Source organism: Carettochelys insculpta, chromosome 1 (genome assembly GCF_033958435.1).
Source record: "Carettochelys insculpta isolate YL-2023 chromosome 1, ASM3395843v1, whole genome shotgun sequence".
Taxonomy (NCBI): Eukaryota; Metazoa; Chordata; order Testudines; family Carettochelyidae; genus Carettochelys; species Carettochelys insculpta.
In genome coordinates this window covers 96388179-96408359 of record NC_134137.1, presented here as the reverse complement: position 1 = coordinate 96408359, position 20181 = coordinate 96388179, and the positions used below count along the sequence as shown (strand labels likewise).

Here is a 20181-nt window from a genome sequence, read left to right as displayed (position 1 = left end):
TGGTTTCTTATTAGGCAGGGGGGCCAGCCCAGAAAACATGTGTCCAGGGCTAGCACCACAACCAAGCTCAATTGCAGGGGCCAGCTGAGGCTCCTGTTGACATGATGCAGTCAACTGGTTTCTTATGAGCCATTCCCCCAGTCCATGTTGCCTGACAGGGGACATCCAGCCCCCAGAAATATTTCCTGTAGTGGGAGCAATACCCCCAACATGTGTTGCCTGACAGGTGCCAGCCAGACCCTGAAAATCTTTGCCTTAGGAGGATCCAACTCCCCCCAGAGCTCGATAAACCCTTGGAAAATGCTCAGCACAGAAGCCTTCACTCCACTGTAGGCCAGAAGATGCTGCTGTGTGGAAGCATGCTCTGCACTTCATGAGGTGTGGTGGGGATGGGGCTAGCCATGTGGTATAGTGGGGACGGGGCTAGCCCGCCAGCTGCCTGGTGCTTGTGGGGGAGGGGGCTGCCCCATACAAATGTGAAGCACAGAAAAGCAGTTTCTCAGCCTCTACTGCTACATCCTGTGCAGGGGACATGACTTCACCCTGTGCAGGCCAGGACATGTCACCCCAATGTGTGATGTGCCACTGTCTGGTCCCTGCAGCCAAGCCGCCATGTGATGAAATGTGGTGTGGTGGGAACTACCACACCAGCCCAACTAAGACGTTGGCTCTCCTGTTGACATTCTGGGGCTCTCTTTAGTGGTTAGAAGCAACCTCCATGTTGATCATAAAGAAATGAATTTAAAATCCAAGGCTTCCGGTTTTCACACCTGGAGAGCAGGGAACATGAAAGCAGACAGAACATGCTCCTGTGAGGCATAGTGGGATAGCAGTGGGACATCTATGGAGGCCAATAAAATTGATTTAAAGTAACACTGTTTCTAAACCGGCATTAATCTGACCTTTTAAAATTGAACTTGTCATGATGCTGCATTGGATGATTGGCACAAGAATGTTGATCTTAGCACTCATTAAATTTGACCTAATGGTATTTACAGTGAAGACAGTCACATTGTAATATTGAGCTAAGTGCCTTAAAATTAACTTTATGCTGTAATGTAATGTAGATATAGCCTTACTCTCACAATGAAGCAAATAAAACATAAGCATTATGTTCTCTTTAGGAACAAAAAGATCAGTCTGATTTTCCTAACATCTAGACAAGTTATTTATAGTTATTGCATCACGATCTATTAATAAATTAAGGAGCTAAAGTTTATTAAGCAGTTATGACATCAAAGTAAGTATAGTAAATGGATTATTTTGGTTCATTTCATGGAAGAGATAACTGTTCATCTGAATTTTTATTTGAAATCTCTACTTCTAGGTATTGAGAGGTTTTAAAATTTGCTTCAAAATGAAACTCTACTTATTTCCTGTGTAATTAGAGAGAAACTTTATAGGGTGAGCTTGTATAGGGAAGCTCTCCAGGATTCACTTTTTCTCCATTTCCTATGAGGAAAGGGAAATTACCTACCTCTGTAACCAATGTATGGTCTCTATATGGATTCTTCTGAAGCACATGCATAAATATCATGAACCGGAGATAAGAGAATTCTTGTAAGTAGTATCTCTTTGTTCACATTTATGCCCTTGCTCTTCTCATGCACCACACTGAGGGTGTCAGGGCCAGTGTGGACCAACCACCTCTTCAGCTCCTTCTGCTACCATGATCTGAAACAGATGGAAAGGGGATGGGAGGTGCAATGTAGATAGGCGCCATTCATCTCAAGGAACTCCTGTTACAAAGGGTAGGTAACATCAGTTTATTTGACTGTTGTGCCAGATATGTACTCCACTGTGCATGACTGACAAGGGGAGGAGAAGAGTAAAACAACGAAGGAGTTGTGGCTGCTGGTAGAACCACTGCCCCTAAAGGATATATCAGTGGAGGAACTTTGGGCCAAGGCATAATGTCTTATAAATTTGTGGATGGAATTCCATATTGCTGCCTTGTAAACATCAAGCAGGGATATTTCTTCAAGTGATGTTACTGAGTTTGCTTGCACTCTTGTAGAACGAGCTTTTACTTTGTATGAGGCAGGAAGTTATGTCATCTAAAAAAGCTAGGTACAGCCAGACTTTGAGATTCCTTGAAAGGCAGTAGCTTGTCCTCATACTTGTTAAGCTATGGTAAAAAATGGGAAGGGTTGTGTTTCTGACCTATTTTTTTCTCTGTAGGTAAAATGCCAATGTTTGTCTCACATCCAGGGGGCGGAGCCTCTTCTTTCTGCTGGAAGCATGCAGTTTCAGAAATGTACAGCTAAATGGATAGTCTGGTTAATATTAAATTCTGAAACTATCTAAGATAATTTTGGCTTACTAGACCTTATTTTGATGCATTATTGTACATGGTGGACACATCATTAGGGTCCCAAATATACTCATTTGTGTGGCCGAGGTGATGGCAATGATGAAAGGAACCTTAAATGACAGTTGAAACATTGGACAACAAGCTAGCAATCTGAAGGTTTTCTTGATGTGTATCAAAAGTAGGACAGTAAAAACCAAGGAAGGGGTTCACTTTGTTGCTAGTGGAAAGATTCTAAATAAACTTTTTTCAAATTGGTAACTATCTGGCTATGTTGGCTATGTAAAGACAACAGTACTGGTAAGAAATTTAAGTGTGGGGTGGAGTGCAGGGGGCTCATGGCAAGGATTTGGAACTATTGGGTTGTGAGAAGGCTTAGGGCAGGAGGTGGGGTGTGGGAGGTGAAGTCTCGGCAGAGGCTGAGAGATGTTGGAGGTTTAGGACAGGTTGGTGGAGGGGTGAAGGGGTCAGAGGTGATGACAAGGAGGGGATCAGGTCAGGGGACTGGTGGGTATGTGAGTAATTAATTGTGTACACAGAGGGCAAGGGGGCTGAGCTGCTTGCACTTGCAATTCCTGTTCCTGTCAGAGAGTGAGAGCAGAGTGCACAGCTTGTCTGTTCCCTGCCTCTCCCCAGCCACTGTGAGGAATGCAGCCAACTGTCCACTTTCCCTAATCCTGCTCATTTAAAGAAAGAAAAAAAAACAGACAAACAAACAAAAAAAAAACAACCCATTAACCTTAAGGGAGGTAGGGATAGATGATTGTGCACTGCCCTGCTAAACCCAGCATTGTGAGCTCCATCCTTGAGGGAGCCATTCAGGGGCCTGGGACTAGAAGGCTTTTTTAAAAAAAAGCAGTAGTGCTCGATCCTGACAAGAGGGCAGGGTACAGAACTTGATGACCTTTTTGGGTCCCTTCCACCTCTATGAGATGTGCATCTCCATACTTAAAAAAATGTTTTGCTGATTAGTAATCTCTTAGGCGACATCCTAAGGCAAAAGCTAAGATGCGCAGGAGAAGGAGAGAGGACAAGAATTTTCATATCGGGGAATTTAATCCACATTTCAAATCATGGCTAAATTGATAGATTTTTCCCAAATGGAGGAGGAGAGTGGGGTGATGTGCAGTAAACACTTTGTTAGATATGTTTTAGTGAGTGAAAAATATTGTTAGGCTCAACAGGTTAACTTCAGCATCAGTCATAAATAAGTAGTGTGTTTCTATGCAAGCAGTGGTTGCAGCTTTAGCACTTACAGTACAATCATTAGTTGCCTTTTCTTGGCAGCTTTTGTGTTTTGTTTTCTTTCTCAGTTTACACCTGAGCATAAATATCAATCACATTTATTTGGAGCTGATCCATTAGTTTACAGTTTTCTATAATAATCTGCCCAAAATGCTGATTAATTCTGGTTTGCTGACTCCAACAAGTACACAGAAGTCCACCACTGATCATCTATGGTAAGGAGATGAAGTGAAAAGGTCGAGGTCTTGGGGATGAGTGGGACGGACATTGGTTTCATGTCTCTCACTTCATTCATTTCTTTAGTTCCTTCTGAATAACTGACACAATTTTCTGGCCCTGTCCAACAAAGGCCCTGTATGTTAGGCAGGTGATAAAGGCGAGCCAATATTGTCAATAGGAGCAAATTTGCAGTCCTAACAGGTCCCTTGAGGGGAAGGGTTCAGGCAGAGCTGCATGAGTCTTTGGAAGGCTCCAGCCAGCAGGAACAAATCAACACCTACTTGTCTACTTCTCATACCTACATGGTTGCAGGAGGCAGTGTGGGGCTGAAATTACATCAAAGCAAGGCAACACTTGGCTTGCCTTTTCTATAGAATACAATCAGAGTGGGTCTGGATGGGTAACCCTGCAAACTCAGAATTTAACAAAACACAAGGTTCTTCTCAGGAAGTTGCTGAAGGACACTGGGTACCAGGACTGAAGAAGGGTAGCCCTGGAAATTCCTTCATATCACCCCCAGCTCACCCTTTCATTGGCACAGATGGCTATGCCCAAGTTTAGCATTTGTCTTATTATCTTTATTGCTTTTAATGTGGGAGAGAATATTCTAAAATCATTTCAGCAGGGACCAGGGGTCTAGTCTTCAAACATTAGGACCAAACTATAGTAAGTAACAGTAAATGTAGTTTATTGTGAAAAGCAGCAGTATTTCACAAACCACTGGAGGAGGGATGGATGACCTTGACAAAAATATAAACTATGGTCTAGTTTCGGCTTTTAATATTCAGAATGACAATTTGTCTTATTTAATTTGTACTGGTCCTGTATGGAAATAACACAGCTCAGCTACTCCCAGTGCACAGGGAGTTACACTTAAGAGACTTGAAAGGACCCTATGTGGAAGAAGTAAGTCTCACTTTACAAATTTGTGAATTGTTTTCAAATGGTCATTTACCATAAATATCATTAGAGTAGAAGGTGTGTTATTGCTATGGAGTGTGTCCTCCTTGGGAATGCCCTGCTAAGAGACCCCTTCCCTTTTATAATGAGGGGAGACCAGCTAAAGGGCCTCTGCTGAGTCCAGCTGTGGCATTAGGTCCCTGGGGCCTGTCAGGTAGGCAGGCCCGAGGGCTCTGAATATTTTCTGTTTGTTGCTCTTTTAAAGGATCATGTTTTCTTCAGTCAGAACCACTTTAACTCACCTTCAGTAATATGCAGCCTGGACACAATTCCTCTTGTGTGGCTCTGATGATCTCAGAGGAAAATGGCTCAATTTAAGCAAGCCACCAGACAGGGAAGGAGCACAGAGAAAGGATACACCATTTTCATGCACCACCAAGCCTTTCTGAAGGTTTGTTTCCTGGAGTAATGATGGGGTGGTTTAGCAAACATCAGATCTGAAATAGCTGTGTCCTGTGGAGAGACTGTTTCACATGCTCACAGCAGGGAAAGAGTCTTTTATTTTGCAAGAAAAGATATGCCATCAGGCTGTTCACACTTGCTGGTTCTGAAAAAGCAAGGTAGTCTTTGTACTGCATGGAAAGTCAGGGCCTCAGGGCAGTTTTCGTATGAGGTTTGTCAAGGGGTTATCTACTGATGTGGTGATTAGTAACTTAATTCTCAATTAAATTAAATTACCGGCAAAATATTTTTGCATAAGATTGTTTTTGCCTTTATTTTCATTTTAGTTTCACTGCATGTTTTCTTTCATTATAGGGAAGTATTGTAGTGAGCATTTCATAGGAGGACTGAGGAAAAGAATTGAAGGGCTTTGGGCAATAAAAGGATATGCCTACCTACCACAAATATGGGATTTCAAGCTATATTAAAAATTTGAAGAAATTAAATTAGAAATTCCATTTGTTACATTTTTATTTTTATAATGTAGGGCTTCAACATCATATTTATCCAATAAATAGAATGGTAGAACCCACACTGAAAATTTTGAAAATGAAAGTATGTATAAAAGTGACAGATTGATAGTGGCATACCATTGTATCACCCCAGTCCCTTAATTGTAGAAGGTGTAACTTTATGGAACAGCTTCATGCTGGAAAAAAAGGTAACCTGTATCATTACGCACAGCTTATTTTATTCCCCAGCCATGGGTTTGACATTACATTGTTATTGTAGAGTGAAATTAAAATAGCAGCTCTTGTTTTCTGTCTAACCTAGGAGTACTACTTTGATCATACTAAAAATAAAGCAACTTTGTAAATTCATCAGTCAGAAACTATGACTCAAATAAGAGAAATAAAACCAAGAATACTAGCAACAAGAAGTCCTGTGGCAGTTTATAGACTAACATATATTTTGGAGCATAAGCTTTTGTGGGAAAAGATCCCCTTTGTTTGACGAAGAAGGTCTTTTCCACAAAAGCTTATGCTCCAAAATATCTGTTAGTCTAAAAGGTGTCACAGGACTTTCTGTTGTTTTTGCAGATGCAGACTAATACAGCTACCTCTCTGATACTTGTCACCATTCAAGAAAAATAGCATACTTCTTCACTGAAATCAGTGAAATTTCTCGAGCTCCTCCTAAAATGTGAGTTTTTTCCTAGCCAAATCTTAGTTTTTTCTGAAACATTTCATTTTGACTTTTCCTGTTCTGTTTTCTGATCACCCTTTTTTTATGCTTTTATGAAGAATGATGTTCCTGTGTCAATGCTAAATAGATGCCTAAACTCCCTCTACTTCAGTGGTTCCCAAACTTTTCCAGATGAGGACCCATTTTGACAATTCAAGAAGACCTGGTGACCCAAAGCAATTGAAAAATGGGGGAGTCAGGGTGGAGGGGGAGGAGCAGTGCTGTAACTGGCTAATTTTGTGCCTGAAGCAAGAATACAAAACTGTGCCCCCTCATGTTTCTATATTAATATTTATTCCATAAAGAGGGAAAATACATTAACAAAATAATAACACTATTTCTTATAGTTTATTATTTTATTATTATGCTTTATCTGAGTTGCTGTAGGGGACAGACTCATTCTCAAACTGCTCCCCCTTGTCCCCAGCTGAAACACCACACTCTGAGGCTGGAGGGGCTGGCAGGGAGCCACAAACAAGAAAAAAGGAAACTGAGAAGTCAGCTACATAGAAGAGAAGTGGGGGATGAAGGGGGCAGGGGTATGAAAATTACTGCCAGAGACTAGTAAGTGGCTTTCCTGGGATCACTATGAATATCAAAGACACAAAAACAGTCTTTGTAATGCGTAAGGCAGAGGGGGTCCAACTTTTTTTACACTGGGGGCCACATGGCACTTTTTAAAATGTTCCATGGGATGAACACAAAATAAACCCAAGCCGCCACCACCACCACCTCCACCACCCCTGACTGCAGCCTTAGATGCCCCCACCAGGAGCCCCAAACCACCCCCAGGCTTAAACCCCACCAGAAACTCCAAACCAGCCCTAGTCTTAGACTTCCCCATCATCCCCAAACTGCCCCCAGCCTTAGACACCCTCAAAGCAGCCTCACACTGCCCCCAGTCTCAGATCCCTCCCACAGCCCTAAATGACCCCAGCCTTACACACTCCCCCTCCTCCTGCAGCCTCTTCACTGGGGTTTCTAGGCTGGGCAGCTCCCCCAGCCCTCCTGATCCCAGCAGGTAACAGTTGTTAAAACCAATTAACTCAAGTATTAATCTTTCAACACCTAGGCATAAGGAAATTGCTGTCTCTAGTGATAGAGATAGTAGCCTTCTACAGCAGCTGTCCCTACTGATAGATATCTGCCTGAGGCAGCAGTGTTAAGAAACTGCAAATGGCTTCTTTAACAGCCACTTCCAGGTGGGAACTGCCCAGCTGGCAACCCTTAACAAATGGGAATCCCTGCTCTATATGATGATGATAGAAAACAAATTACTGAAGTAAATAGTTTATGAAGACGTCATAGCAGATTTTGCTTCTGCAAAGGCAAGAACACAATTCTAAAATTAAGTTGCAATATGTGAATATCTCATCTTTCATAATAAAACAGCTACAACTAAAGTTCATCGCATTTCAATCCCCAGTCCTTTCCTATTCCATTTATGTTCAAATAAACCTGCCAGTCTGTGCAGGCGGCAAAAATTAGAAGAGGGTCTCCAAAATGTTGTGTGCCTGGACCCCCGGCTACGTTAATCCTTCTTTGCTTGACAGTTTGATATTCGAAAACAGAAGCATAAACATATTTTATCTCCAGAAGGACCTCACCAGTGGGGGTAGCTTCTGCATGCCTGAATCCTTCCGTGGTAGCCTGAATGACTAGATGGGAGTTACATGGTCTGTGGGTAAATAGAACACAAATGCTTTTGCTGGCAAAAAGCAACAATTCTCTGCCTTCTTGAAGGAAGTGGCATATGTTACTGGTGTATGCGTCCTGTTAGATTCCAGTATGACATTATTTACCAGGAGAGCTAACTGGGTGGATCCTGATGTATGCAGTTGTTCAGCAATTTACATTGTGTATCCTGTCCCTCATCTAATTAGATTTGGACCTCCTCTGCCAGCCTCTGTTGCATCTGGTGGCCTGCCAGCCACAGCCCTGGCAAATTGCTTGTGGACATTGTTACCCTAATTTTACACAAGAGACCACCCCAGGGTTACACTCATATGTAATTTGTTAAATTGGATTAAAGAAAAGGGGACCTAGCTTTCAAGCACACCGCCCCACACACTCATATCATCCTTCACTCATACACCTACACAGGTGAACTCATCCAGATTAAGTGTTGCACAGGGACGGCAGTGGAAGCTGAGCTGTAGTGGGTTGGGTGTATTTGGCTGAGATAAGGAATCCAGGGCGGTGAGCTAATTGTATGGCCCCCTTTGTCAGCTTGCTCTCCTGTCAACTGTAGTGTTCAGGAGCAGTCAGTACCATCCATTCTGGGGAAACGAGGAGGGGCTCAGGGCCAGGGACTCATTCTGCCTTCCCAGCAAGCCAAGACTAATTCCTGCAGAAAGGTGATGGAAAGAAGCAAAGAAAAAGAACTCGTATAGCTTTGTACCCATCTTTTATATGCTTCAGGCTAGTCCCACTGCTCCAGGATTCTGTATAACCATGAGTCATCATCACTGGCCCAGGACTCTGTATGACCAAGATTCATCACCTAACAGCAGCTAGGACTTTGATCTCCGAGTGATGGGGCCTCTTTCTTTTTCTTGGATGGATTATTTTGCAGAGCTCAGCTCCTAGTATCCTCTGCCCAGCAAGGTGCTGCTGGCAGCTTGTTGTCCAAACAGGCTGATTTCAACTGATTTCATTGCACACCCACCCACATTCACACTTTCCTTGCTCACAAAAAGGAAAGCTTACTTCAGAAGAAGAAATAAGCTCATGAAACAAACCTTATAGAACAAAGCTACAGCTACAAAACAAAGCTACTGTTACAAAGCATATTTAAAGTTGCAGGACTTAAAACCATGAATGACTGAAAGTTGCAGAAAGTACATGTGCATTGTACTGGACTGACAAGAGGCTTTATACGTAACCCATCACCCTGGAGTTTCCCTACTCCTGCCATAACTGAAGAGTTGGTTATTTCAGGGATAGATTTATTTCTCCCTTATCAGGTCTTAAAATAAATATACAAAAATATCTACATAGAGTAAGTTTTCACGGGCCAACATAGGATTGAGTCCTGTTTCCACATTTGGATCCAATATCCCAGAATTTGCAAGATCCTTGGAAATATTTTGAAGGTGGCACACTGATGCTTTGGATGAGAGGGAGTGCAAAGGATTAATATTGTTTACCAAGGACTTCTCTTTTACCTTTAAAGCAACCACTTCCAATCTTGGAGAAATTGGAATGAGGGTACCAATAAGTTCAGAAAATAGAAGGAAATAGAGTATGCCAAGTAAGCTTCTGCCATATTTTGATATTGAATTTCACAAATCATGCAAATCAGAGTCAAATAAGGCTGTAGACATGGCCATACTATAACAAAAAATGACTCACAACATCTGGGTAATGAATGAAACAAAAGCCATTAATTCCGTACTTCCCTATTTTCATGGCTTGAATTTGGACCTCAACAGGTATAATAGTTCACATATATATGTATGCATGTAATACTAGTGGGAATTCTCTGTCCCTGGGAAAGATACACAGAATGTACATATGATAAGACGGATATGATGTGCTTATTTCTAAGCTGGAGAAGTCACTGCACTATGTGAAAAAGTAAAGAGCAATGCCATAAAACCTTTAGGCCCTTTGGGAAATAAGTGAGGTTGACAGTTGTGGGTATTTTAGTGCAGCTTCACAAATTTGAGAACCGTCAATGTGATTGATAAGGTGAATGTTTACAGAGAAGTCCTCTTTAGGGAGAGCATCTCTCAGCTACATTTTGTAGTTTCGTGCTTTACAAATAAGTTTCCTGGCACAAGTAATGCTTTCTAGCAACAATCCATTTTCTCCTCTCTCATTTAGACCTTTTGTTAGCTTCAATTATTTAATTTAAAATCAAGTGTAAAGATGCAGTGTATAAGGCATAATGTAAGTTTCCCTATCCTGTGGTCAGAGCTTGAATGGTTGGATATTTGCAATTGCATGGAGTCCCACTGAAGTCCAGGGACTTCTGTATGAACATGAGAGTTCATCGACAGAAGTATGAGTGCAGGATCACTTGTTACACTAATTGTAATTATTTTCATTGATTAATAGATTACAGACACATAGGGGAATATTTAAATGTCACAGCAACCAATGTTAGTAGACCCTGAGCACCACATAGGTTCAAAGGTCTGTCCATGGACAGGCAGTTGCAGGATCAAGATCTGAGTTAATAATAATCACTAACCATGTAATAAATCTTAGAGTTTTGGGTTGAAAAATAGTCAATTACAGTATTTTTATAAAGCCAGCTGACATAGCTTAGGAACCAGACCATTAATTTAAGGAACAGGAGAAACTAAAAAAAAAAAAAATTCCATTAATACATTGTCTAATTTTTAAATCAATGTGTTCGATTTCTTTGAAGATTTCACATTTGTATTACTGTCCTGGTCTACACTAGGGAACAAAGTTGATCCCAGATATGCAATTGTAGCTATGCCATTAGCGTAGCTAGAATCAATGCACCAGGATCAACTTTGTTCCATAGTGCAGATTGGGGCTCTGGGCTCATGCCGACATCCCTTATTCCACATGATAGCATGGAGTACCGGGGTTGATGGCCGAGTCCAGAGATATCAGTTCTGCCGTGTTGGTGTGCCGAATGCATGGTAAGTATAAACATGCCCACTCTTTTGAAAAAATAAAATAACAAATGCTATATTGTATACACAACTATTGACACCAAGAGTGCAAATCAAAAATGCTATCTTTTGACTTGTTTGATCAGTCACAGCTAGCTAAGAATGCCAGTATACACACAGCAAATCATTTGCAATCAATCTAGTGATATAAAAAGGTTCTCAAAATGTTTGTGAAATGTGGGCAAGACATACATTTGAATAAACTAAGATTTTGTACTGATACTCTGTAAGCAAAATAAAAGGATTACAGCCTACGGAACAAATTATTTATGAATTATTTCTTATTGCTAATTACTCTGAAACTTTTAAAAAGATTGTCAGTATTATATATGTAGGAAATCAAATAATGAAGAGCTAACTCTGCTGAACTGAAAATAAACATACGCTTACAGATACTGGACAGGATTCTGATGATCCTGGTCATATTGAATAGTACTAGACTCTATAAATAGCCTGAAGTCAAGAAGACTACTCATAGACTAAGGCAATACTCAGAGTGAGTAAGGATGTCAGAGTCTGACTGATAACTCTAGGACATACAGTTCTTGTAGTCTTCCACGTAATACAGTAAACCCTCAAAATGTGCAATTTCGAGTTGTGCTTACCTCGCATTAATGCGAGTTAAATGCAACTCAAAATCTTGCTACCCCTCCCTCCTGGCTCAACCTCCCTTGGCCCCATGCAGCCGTGGTTCAAACCCTCCCCCCCACACCTTGGTTCAACCTCCTTCCATGGCCTGGCTCACCACCCCTCTGCACGGCTCTGGCTCACGTCCCCTGGCCCAGTTCAACCCCTCCCGCAACTGCGCGTGGGCCTGGGCTCAACCCCACCCTCCCTGAAGCCCTAACCCACCTCAGGCTTAACTCCCATGGCTCCCTCCCATGGCCCCAACCCTCTGCCAGGCTTAACCTTCCCCAACTGTCCCCCCCAACCCCAGGACTAACCTTTCAAAAGGAGTTCAGGTTCTCCTGCTGCTGCCCTGGCTGCAGACTGTGCATTCCACCAGGGAAAAAAGACACCCCCACAATTTATGTGAAATTCGAGTTATGCGAGGGTGCCTGGGAATGCAACTCTTACCTAACTTGAGGGACTACTGTGCATGGTTACTAATTGCTTGTTTAGAACCCCAGTGTACATATTATCTCAGTATTAATTTGATTTTAAATTAGAAAAATGCCTTTCGTAAATGCATTGTTTCATGCTAACTAGAACACGCAACCAGGTGTATTAATACCAATATGTTTTCCTAACATCTGGAAATCAGTCTATTAAATTTAAGCTTATACTTCCTCTACTAGAGAAGATGTGGGGGGAGCAGGGGTTAAAGTGCAATCACTGCAATCCCTCTATGAACCTGTGCATCAGCATACCATAAAGTTATGTTGCTACAAAGAGAAACCTCTAAAGCCAGCATATGTGTGTGCATGCACGCAGACATGCACACACACACACACTATTTAACCTAACACATTGGAATAATGGTCTAATGTGGAGTTTTGCACTTCTATAAATCCTTCATATCATGACCACCAGCAATCTGTTGCAGGGGAAAATAAGATTTTCCCTTAGAACTATTGCTAGTTGGAAAACAAGGATTTGTGTTTAGGAGCATTTTCAGCATATAAAATATGTATCAGAGAGATCTTACAGATACTGTATGTCTGCAAACAGAAAAAGCTGCAGGAGCTGTGTGAGAGATGTATTGTCTTGCAAAGCCAGCCATTAACAGATCTTAAGTGATCTACAGCAGTTTTAGCTGGATTTTAATTTCAGAGGATTCAGAAGAAAAGGAAAGGAGAAGGTGAGACAAATTACAGGAGGAGGTGGAGCTGAGCTGTCCCAAGGTGGAGCTGTATCTTGTATTAAATGACACTGGCAGATTAGAGTTCTTTTATGGTGAAGGGGAAGGGCTTAAAGGCTGAGTCAAAAGCCAAGAAGTCTTTTTATTTACGCCTACCTCCCAGCCTCTGGCAATCTGACTAATAACAAACTGAGGTAACTAGAAGGAAGAGAAAGAGCACAGAAGCAGCTGGGATCTAAAAATCTAACAAACCAAGAGGGATCAGTTTAAGCTCTGCTGAACATTTTATTTACTGCATCCAAAGGCTTGCAAATGGTTAACTATATGCAGAAAAGTCAGCATAGATGGGAAGTATGCTGTGAATTTTAATTGGGCAAAAGGGACAACTGCTTTCAGGATGGTCTAGAGTGCATTCTGCTTGAGAGATTATTATTATTTTTTCAGTGAAATACCCTGTATTTTGATTTCTGACCCGGGTTTTTAACTTTAGGCAGCTGGAGCTGTATAAAGCTAGCAGCAAAGTGAGCAAAGTGCAAATACAGAAGAAAGTGTACATTTTGTATAGAGTGGAACCGAGAACTGAATTGCATTTGAACATCTGCTCAAACTGTGCATTATTGGTCATGTCAGGGAGTGTCGTTTCTGTACAGGTAAGAAAACTTCCAGTTAGCTAATTATCTAAAGTGAGTTACCCCACTTATTTTCTATCTCTTTGATACTGATTAATCTTATTTTCCAGTGTTACTTTGGATAATTTTACCATTAAATGATAGAAATCTGTATAGTTTTATCCAGTGGTATTTCCAGCACTGTTTCAGGTACTTTTTTTATTGAACAGTTTTCAATACATGTAGTCACTCAGGCAGCAAAAATAGAGTCATTTTAGATTTCAGCATGCACAGTAGAATGGATTAAAAAAGTGGTTTTGAAAGTATGACATTACTCTTAAAATGCATATGTATTCAGAATTAACAAGCAGGCTTGTACACACTGCACATTCTCTTTGCTTAACCTGAGACTTTGGAATACTCCATCACTCACTTTACACATATTTATATCAGGAGTAAGACTGAACAAACACCACTATTTTTAAAATAAGATTTTATTAATTCATTGCTCTCAAGCATATTGTAAATTTGCCTTATGGGGCTCATAATTTACGATTTCCTCACATACTACAAATTTGCCTAGTAGGGAAGACTCTGGAGTTGAATATTCTTTTTTTAATAAAAACTGAAAAAAAAATTACAGCAAGCATTTATTAAAACTAATTCTTATCCTGTTTCACTAAACTAAACAGGAACAATGATTAGTTCAGTGTTTTGAAATTAAATGCATATTCAATATTTACTTGTGTTATTTCAACATAATGTTAATCATCTGCTATGGAAAAGTATCTGCAATTTTAAAATAACAGTGAATCCCACTGAAGGCTAGATTTACTTGCTCCAGACTACACAGATTGAAAATGCAAAAAGAAATGTGCAGCATTTGTCCTCCAGTACTTACAGAATATTCAGATATTCACAGTGTCTTTATATTGTCTGTGAGAGAGAGAGGGAGACAGGGAGCACGGGGGTGGTACAGAGAATTTTTGCAATGTTACCCACAAAAATATGATAATGATTAAAATAGGAATGTTTTTTAAATTGGTTACAAATGTCCTTTCTTCCTTTAAAAATGATGAGAGGTCCTTCATTTAAAAATCATTTTTGCAACATGTGTGAAAATGAATATATTTCAGATTAAGATATTTTATTTATTTAACTTAAATTTGACCGGGGCCCTCAAAAATACAATTTAAATGTGATGCATAACTATGCTGGTTTCATTATATAGAAACAAGTTACAGAAAATTAAGGCTAATTACCAACACAACAGGCGTTTCACAATTAATTGTTATGAGAAGATCATTTTTCACCTTAGGTTACTGAAAAGGATGATAGTGAATATATGAACAGAGTTTTCTTTTGTGCAGTATCATGCAGGCATGCATCTGAATGCTTTGGTACAAGAGTTCTGCATATTGTGTCTTTTCCAATACTCTATAGAAAATAGCAGAGGCTCAGACAACATATAAGTTACATTTAACCAGATAAATAAGATTGAATGAGATACATGATTCAAGTAAGTTTAGTGAGAGATTCTGTCACCTTTACTCATGGTGAGAAGCACCTTTCTCCACTGAAATCAATGGGACTACTATGGAGTAAGCTACTGCTCAATGTGCATGAACAGACACTGATTTGTAAGAATTTCATAGAATGCAGGAGGATATTCTCTTCAGTACTAAGTCTTTTCGTCAAGTTGCAAGAGAAATCTAATTGAGTTGTGTAGTAAGAATAAGAAACAAACCTATATAATGCTGGTGTGATGCCAAAATATATGTAAAAATACTGAAAATGTTCATTCATATAATTACATAGATGCCTTGCAACTTCTTCACAGAGCAACAATTCAGCTGCCTAATTGTTTGTTGACATTCTGTACTCCAAGGCACATTTCAACAGCTCACTTAAAAAAGATCCAGTGACCTTTATGACATAGGTTTCTTCAAGGAATATTGTTCAACCCTGGAATGAGTGTACTGAAGTCAAGCTCTTGCATGAAATATGTTAAATCATCCTTTACATAAGAGGAACATTTTTCTTGTTGGAAATGTGGAAGTATTTACTTTAATAATAGATTGTAAACAGACATATGACCTCACCTGATGAAATAAATATCTTCCTTCTTTGGTAGAAAACCTTGCAATAAAGGAAGACACATACAGAACCCTCATATGAACAGTAACAAACTAATCTCAGCTCATTGAGAATGGTGCCAAACAGATACTACATTGCAAACATATAATGGTCACCACTTTCTGTTCCTGATTAAATAGTTGGACAGTTCTAATGTATTTCTCATGTATCCTAAAGTTTAAGACCAATGGGTTGCAAGATGATGGCTTAAATTACACAGCACCTATGATGTCATTCATTATTGTTAATTGTTAATTACAATTTTTGCTGTGTGCATTTTAGATATATATGAATATTAATTATTAAAAGGAAAATGTCCAATTCAATATGTTTTATATTGAATACCTATTTGTTTGTATTTCACTCTTATTTTTTATTGCTAGTAAACTTGGTTTACATATTCAAAGCACAAAAATATGTATGTTTAATGTGTGTATATACTCTCCCTGGAGATATAAATGTGGGTGTGGAGAATATATGTGTACCTCCCCATATCTAAAATATAAACACAGCAAAGGGGAAAATAACGACTCTGTTTTCAATTTTGGGGTCCTAAGATTTCCAAGAAAGTTCCATTTCAACTTCCAGATAAGTTGTATAAAAAGGGAAGGAAGCTCTGCACATGCTATTTGAATAAACATCTGATAAGTAATAGATTTTGGAACCTGTAAAGTCTAGGTTTCCTTATAAATAATATGTGTTAATATTATTCTGTCAATATCTTCCATCCTTTAGTACCTATTTGTTGCAGGTTCCTGAAAACTGTGGCACTGAATGACCATCCATGGGAAAAACACAATATTTTATACTAACCTTGATGGAAGTAATTTGTGGAAGTGACCTCTCTTTTTGTTTATTTTCCTACAAATCATCATGTAGATATATGACACTCCACAAAGAAGAACATAATTGTCATGAATCCTGCATGTTGTGTTGCTGCAAGATAAAAATACTGAAATTCTTCTGTGTTATGACCCTCATGGCACATTTACTAGGCAGAATTAATCATACAATGATTATAGGATCATTAAATTGTTTCAGAGAACACTAGATTTAAAGAGAAAGAGAGAGAGACCTGTGTAAATTTGGGGAAATTTCAACTTTTTGTTTGTTTGTTTGTCTTTGTTTTTGTTTTCAAAACTGAAATGATAAACTCAATTTATTTTCTATTTTATAGGAGCTAGTGGCAACAATGAAGTTCTGGATTTTTATGTTATGTTCAGTTGTGGTTGCCTCGGATTTATTACAGTCCCAAACTTCTTTGTCTTCAGTGAGAGGATCTTGTGAAAATCTGTGTTCTTGTGAAGAAAAGGATGATATCTTGATTATAAACTGTGAGGAAAGAGGTATTAAAATGTTATCACAAATAAATATCCCACCATCACAGCCTTTCCATCTTAACCTGCTGAACAATGGCTTGACTATGTTACATATGAATGATTTTGCTGGCCTCGTCAATGTTATCTCACTACATGTTGGATTTAATAATATTGCAGATATTGAGCCTGGAGCTTTTAATGGTCTCAGTCTTCTTAAGCAACTTCATATAAATCACAATTCTTTAGAAATACTTAAAGAGGATACTTTTCAGGGCCTGGAAAATCTGGAGTTTCTTCAAGCAGATAACAATTTCATCACCGTGATTGAAGCAAGTGCCTTTAGCAAACTCAACAGACTTAAAGTGCTTATTTTAAATGACAATGCCATTGAGTTCCTCCCTACTAATGTATTTCGCTTTGTGCCATTGACCCACTTAGATCTTCGTGGAAACCAGTTGCAGACACTGCCCTATGTTGGCTTTTTAGAGCATATTGGTCGAATACTGGACCTTCAGCTGGAAGACAATAAATGGGCCTGTAATTGTGACTTACTGCAACTGAAGATATGGCTAGAGAACATGCCACCCCAGGCCATAATAGGTGATGTTGTGTGCAATAGCCCTCCTGTTATGAAAGGAAACATCCTGAGAAGACTGAAAAAAGAATTACTCTGCCCCACTCACCCTATAAATGAACTTGAAGATCCTTCAGGGTCCTTGCCGATGGTAGTAACCACCTCTATAAGTGATAGTCACCTACCAGCCAAGGTCATCCCTGTCCTGAAAGTTCCTACCAAGCAACCACGTTTAGTGATTCATGACACAAAGCCAGCTACTCACCTTCCAGGAACTTACTGTCCTGTACCCTGTCACTGCACCAGCCATACCTTATCAGGAGTTCTAATTCACTGCCAGGAGCGAAATATTGAAAGCTTGTCTGATTTAGGTCCACCACCTCCAAATCCTAAAAAGCTAATTTTAGCTGGAAACATTATTCAAACATTGCTGAAGTCAGATCTGGTAGACTATGCTAGCCTGGAAATGCTTCACTTGGGGAACAATCGTATTGAAACCCTTGAAGAAGGATCATTTATGAATCTAACAAAATTACAGAAGCTCTACCTAAATGGCAACCATCTTACAAAGTTAAGTCAAAGTATCTTCCTTGGTCTTCAACACCTTGAGTATTTGTATCTTGAATACAATGCCATCAAGGAAGTTTTGCCAGGGACATTTAACACAATGCCAAAACTTAAGGTGCTATATTTAAACAACAACCTTCTGCAAACTTTACCACCCCATGTTTTCTTAGGTGTGCCGCTAGCTAGGCTAAACCTCAAAACAAACCAATTTACCCACTTGCCTGTGAGCACTGTTTTAGATGAACTGGATTTGCTGATACAAATTGAACTTGAAGACAATCCTTGGGACTGTACTTGTGATTCAGTTGGGCTGCAGCAGTGGATACAAAAGTTGAGTAAGAACACTATGATGGGAGACATTTTCTGTAAATCTCCAGGGCACCTAGCAAAAAAAGAACTGAAATCTCTGAACAGTGAAGTCTTATGCCCAGGACTAATAAATAGCCCAGCCCTATCAACACAGGCCAGCTTTATAATTGTGACAACTTCTTCAACAACAGCCAATACCGCAGACACTATTCTTCGATCACTTACAGATGCTGTCCCACTTTCTGTTTTAATCCTAGGACTCCTAATTGTGTTTATTACAATTGTATTTTGTGCAGCAGGAATAGTTGTTCTTGTTCTGCATCGGCGACGAAGACACAAAAAGAAACAAGCAGATGAACACATGAGGGACAGTAGCCCAGTTCATCTCCAGTACAGCATGTATGGTCACAAAACCACACACCACACAACTGAGCATCCAGCATCAACTCTCTATGAGCAACACATGGTCAGCCCCATGGTTCAAGTTTATAGAAATTCATCTTTCAACCCCAAACATATAGAACAAGAAGAGGAGGGGAATGAAAAGGAAGCAAATGACTCCAATCATCTCCACAGAAGTCTTCTGGAAAGAGAGAACAATTCTCCACTGACAGGCTCAAATGTCAAGTACAAATGTACAGACCAATCAGCTGAATTTCTTACCTTTCAGGATGCCAGCTCCCTATACAGAAACATTCTTGAGAAAGAAAGGGAACTCCAGCAGCTAGGGATCACAGAATATTTAAGGAAAAATATTGTCCAGTTCCAGCCTGACATGGAAGTTCGTTATCCTGGCACACATGAAGAGCTAAAGTTAATGGAAACACTAATGTATTCCAGACCAAGAAAAGTTTTGCTTGAACAGACTAAAAATGAATATTTTGAACTCAAAGCTAACTTACAGGCTGAGCCTGACTATCTGGAAGTCCTGGAGCAGCAAACATAAAATGACATAACTTTGGACTGGGACAAAAATCTGTAATTCTATCTTAAGTTGGAATATTGTAAATAAAAGTGCCTTATAATAATGTGTCATCCATCAGGACTAAAGCACAGCAGTAATCCTAGGAAAAAAAACTCAGGGATCACTGTGGGAAGCCATGGGGATATTTCCAGGCAATATAGTTTACCCCAAGTGAAACATGATCTCTGTATGATTGAACCGTGGGCGGAAGATTGCAATACTCCTTTAGAGGGCTTTTAAAAGCTCTGTATGTCACTCCCCTTCTGATCTTAATAGGACAAAACTTTTATGTTACTTGTACTTCTTTTTTTTCCCCTCTTAATTTAATTGGAGTACCTTTTTAAAGTACCCGATTATATAGTTATAAGGTTAATACGTATTGGTTAGGTATTAGTACATGCACTACATATGTGAACATTGTCTGCAACTGCACTTACCATACCTCTATAATAAATGAAAAGGAAGTGAAGTTTTGTTATGCTAAATACTAGTTAAAAAGGGGGAAAAAAAGGGAAAAGAACAAAAGATATTTAATTGTATATGCAACCAGTGTCTGCAAACATTTAAGTATCTTTTATATGGGACTTAATTTATCACATTCTTACAGGATGTGGAGGGAAAATATATGTATAAATACAATTACCAACAATGTAAGATACATCAACAAAGCTTTTTGCTACTTTCCCTGTCTGACAGTTTTACTGAAATCTGGACAATCTTCTCTTGTTCTGATGCTATGAAATGTTGTGCATTACTGGTGTTTCAACTCATGAGCCTGGGCAATTCTGAAAGCTACTGAGAATCAGTCGTAAATACATTAGTGTACCTAATGAGTTTGATTTCTTTCATATGACTGGCTCCTGTGGTGGCTTTGAATATTCCTGGCA

General features: G+C 39.6%; 1 protein-coding gene across 1 annotated transcript; it reads left to right on the top strand.

Moving 5' to 3' along the window:
* Positions 1-13366: 13366 nt before the first annotated feature.
* SLITRK6 (SLIT and NTRK like family member 6) lies at positions 13367-19593 on the top strand. Its single transcript, XM_074983008.1, has 2 exons — positions 13367-13467; positions 16739-19593. The coding sequence occupies exons 1-2, from the start codon at positions 13441-13443 to the stop codon at positions 19274-19276; spliced, it is 2565 nt and encodes an 854-aa protein (XP_074839109.1). The 5' UTR covers positions 13367-13440; the 3' UTR covers positions 19277-19593.
* Positions 19594-20181: the final 588 nt, after the last annotated feature.

What these genes read in the sequence shown, in the direction of transcription:
- SLITRK6 (XM_074983008.1), top strand. Translation starts at nt 13,441, where the DNA reads ATGTCAGGGAGTGTCGTTTCTGTACAG. An exon ending in GGAGTGTCGTTTCTGTACAG is followed by an intron (nt 13,468 to 16,738) that starts GTAAGAAAACTT and finishes TCTATTTTATAG; the next exon opens with GAGCTAGTGGCAACAATGAA.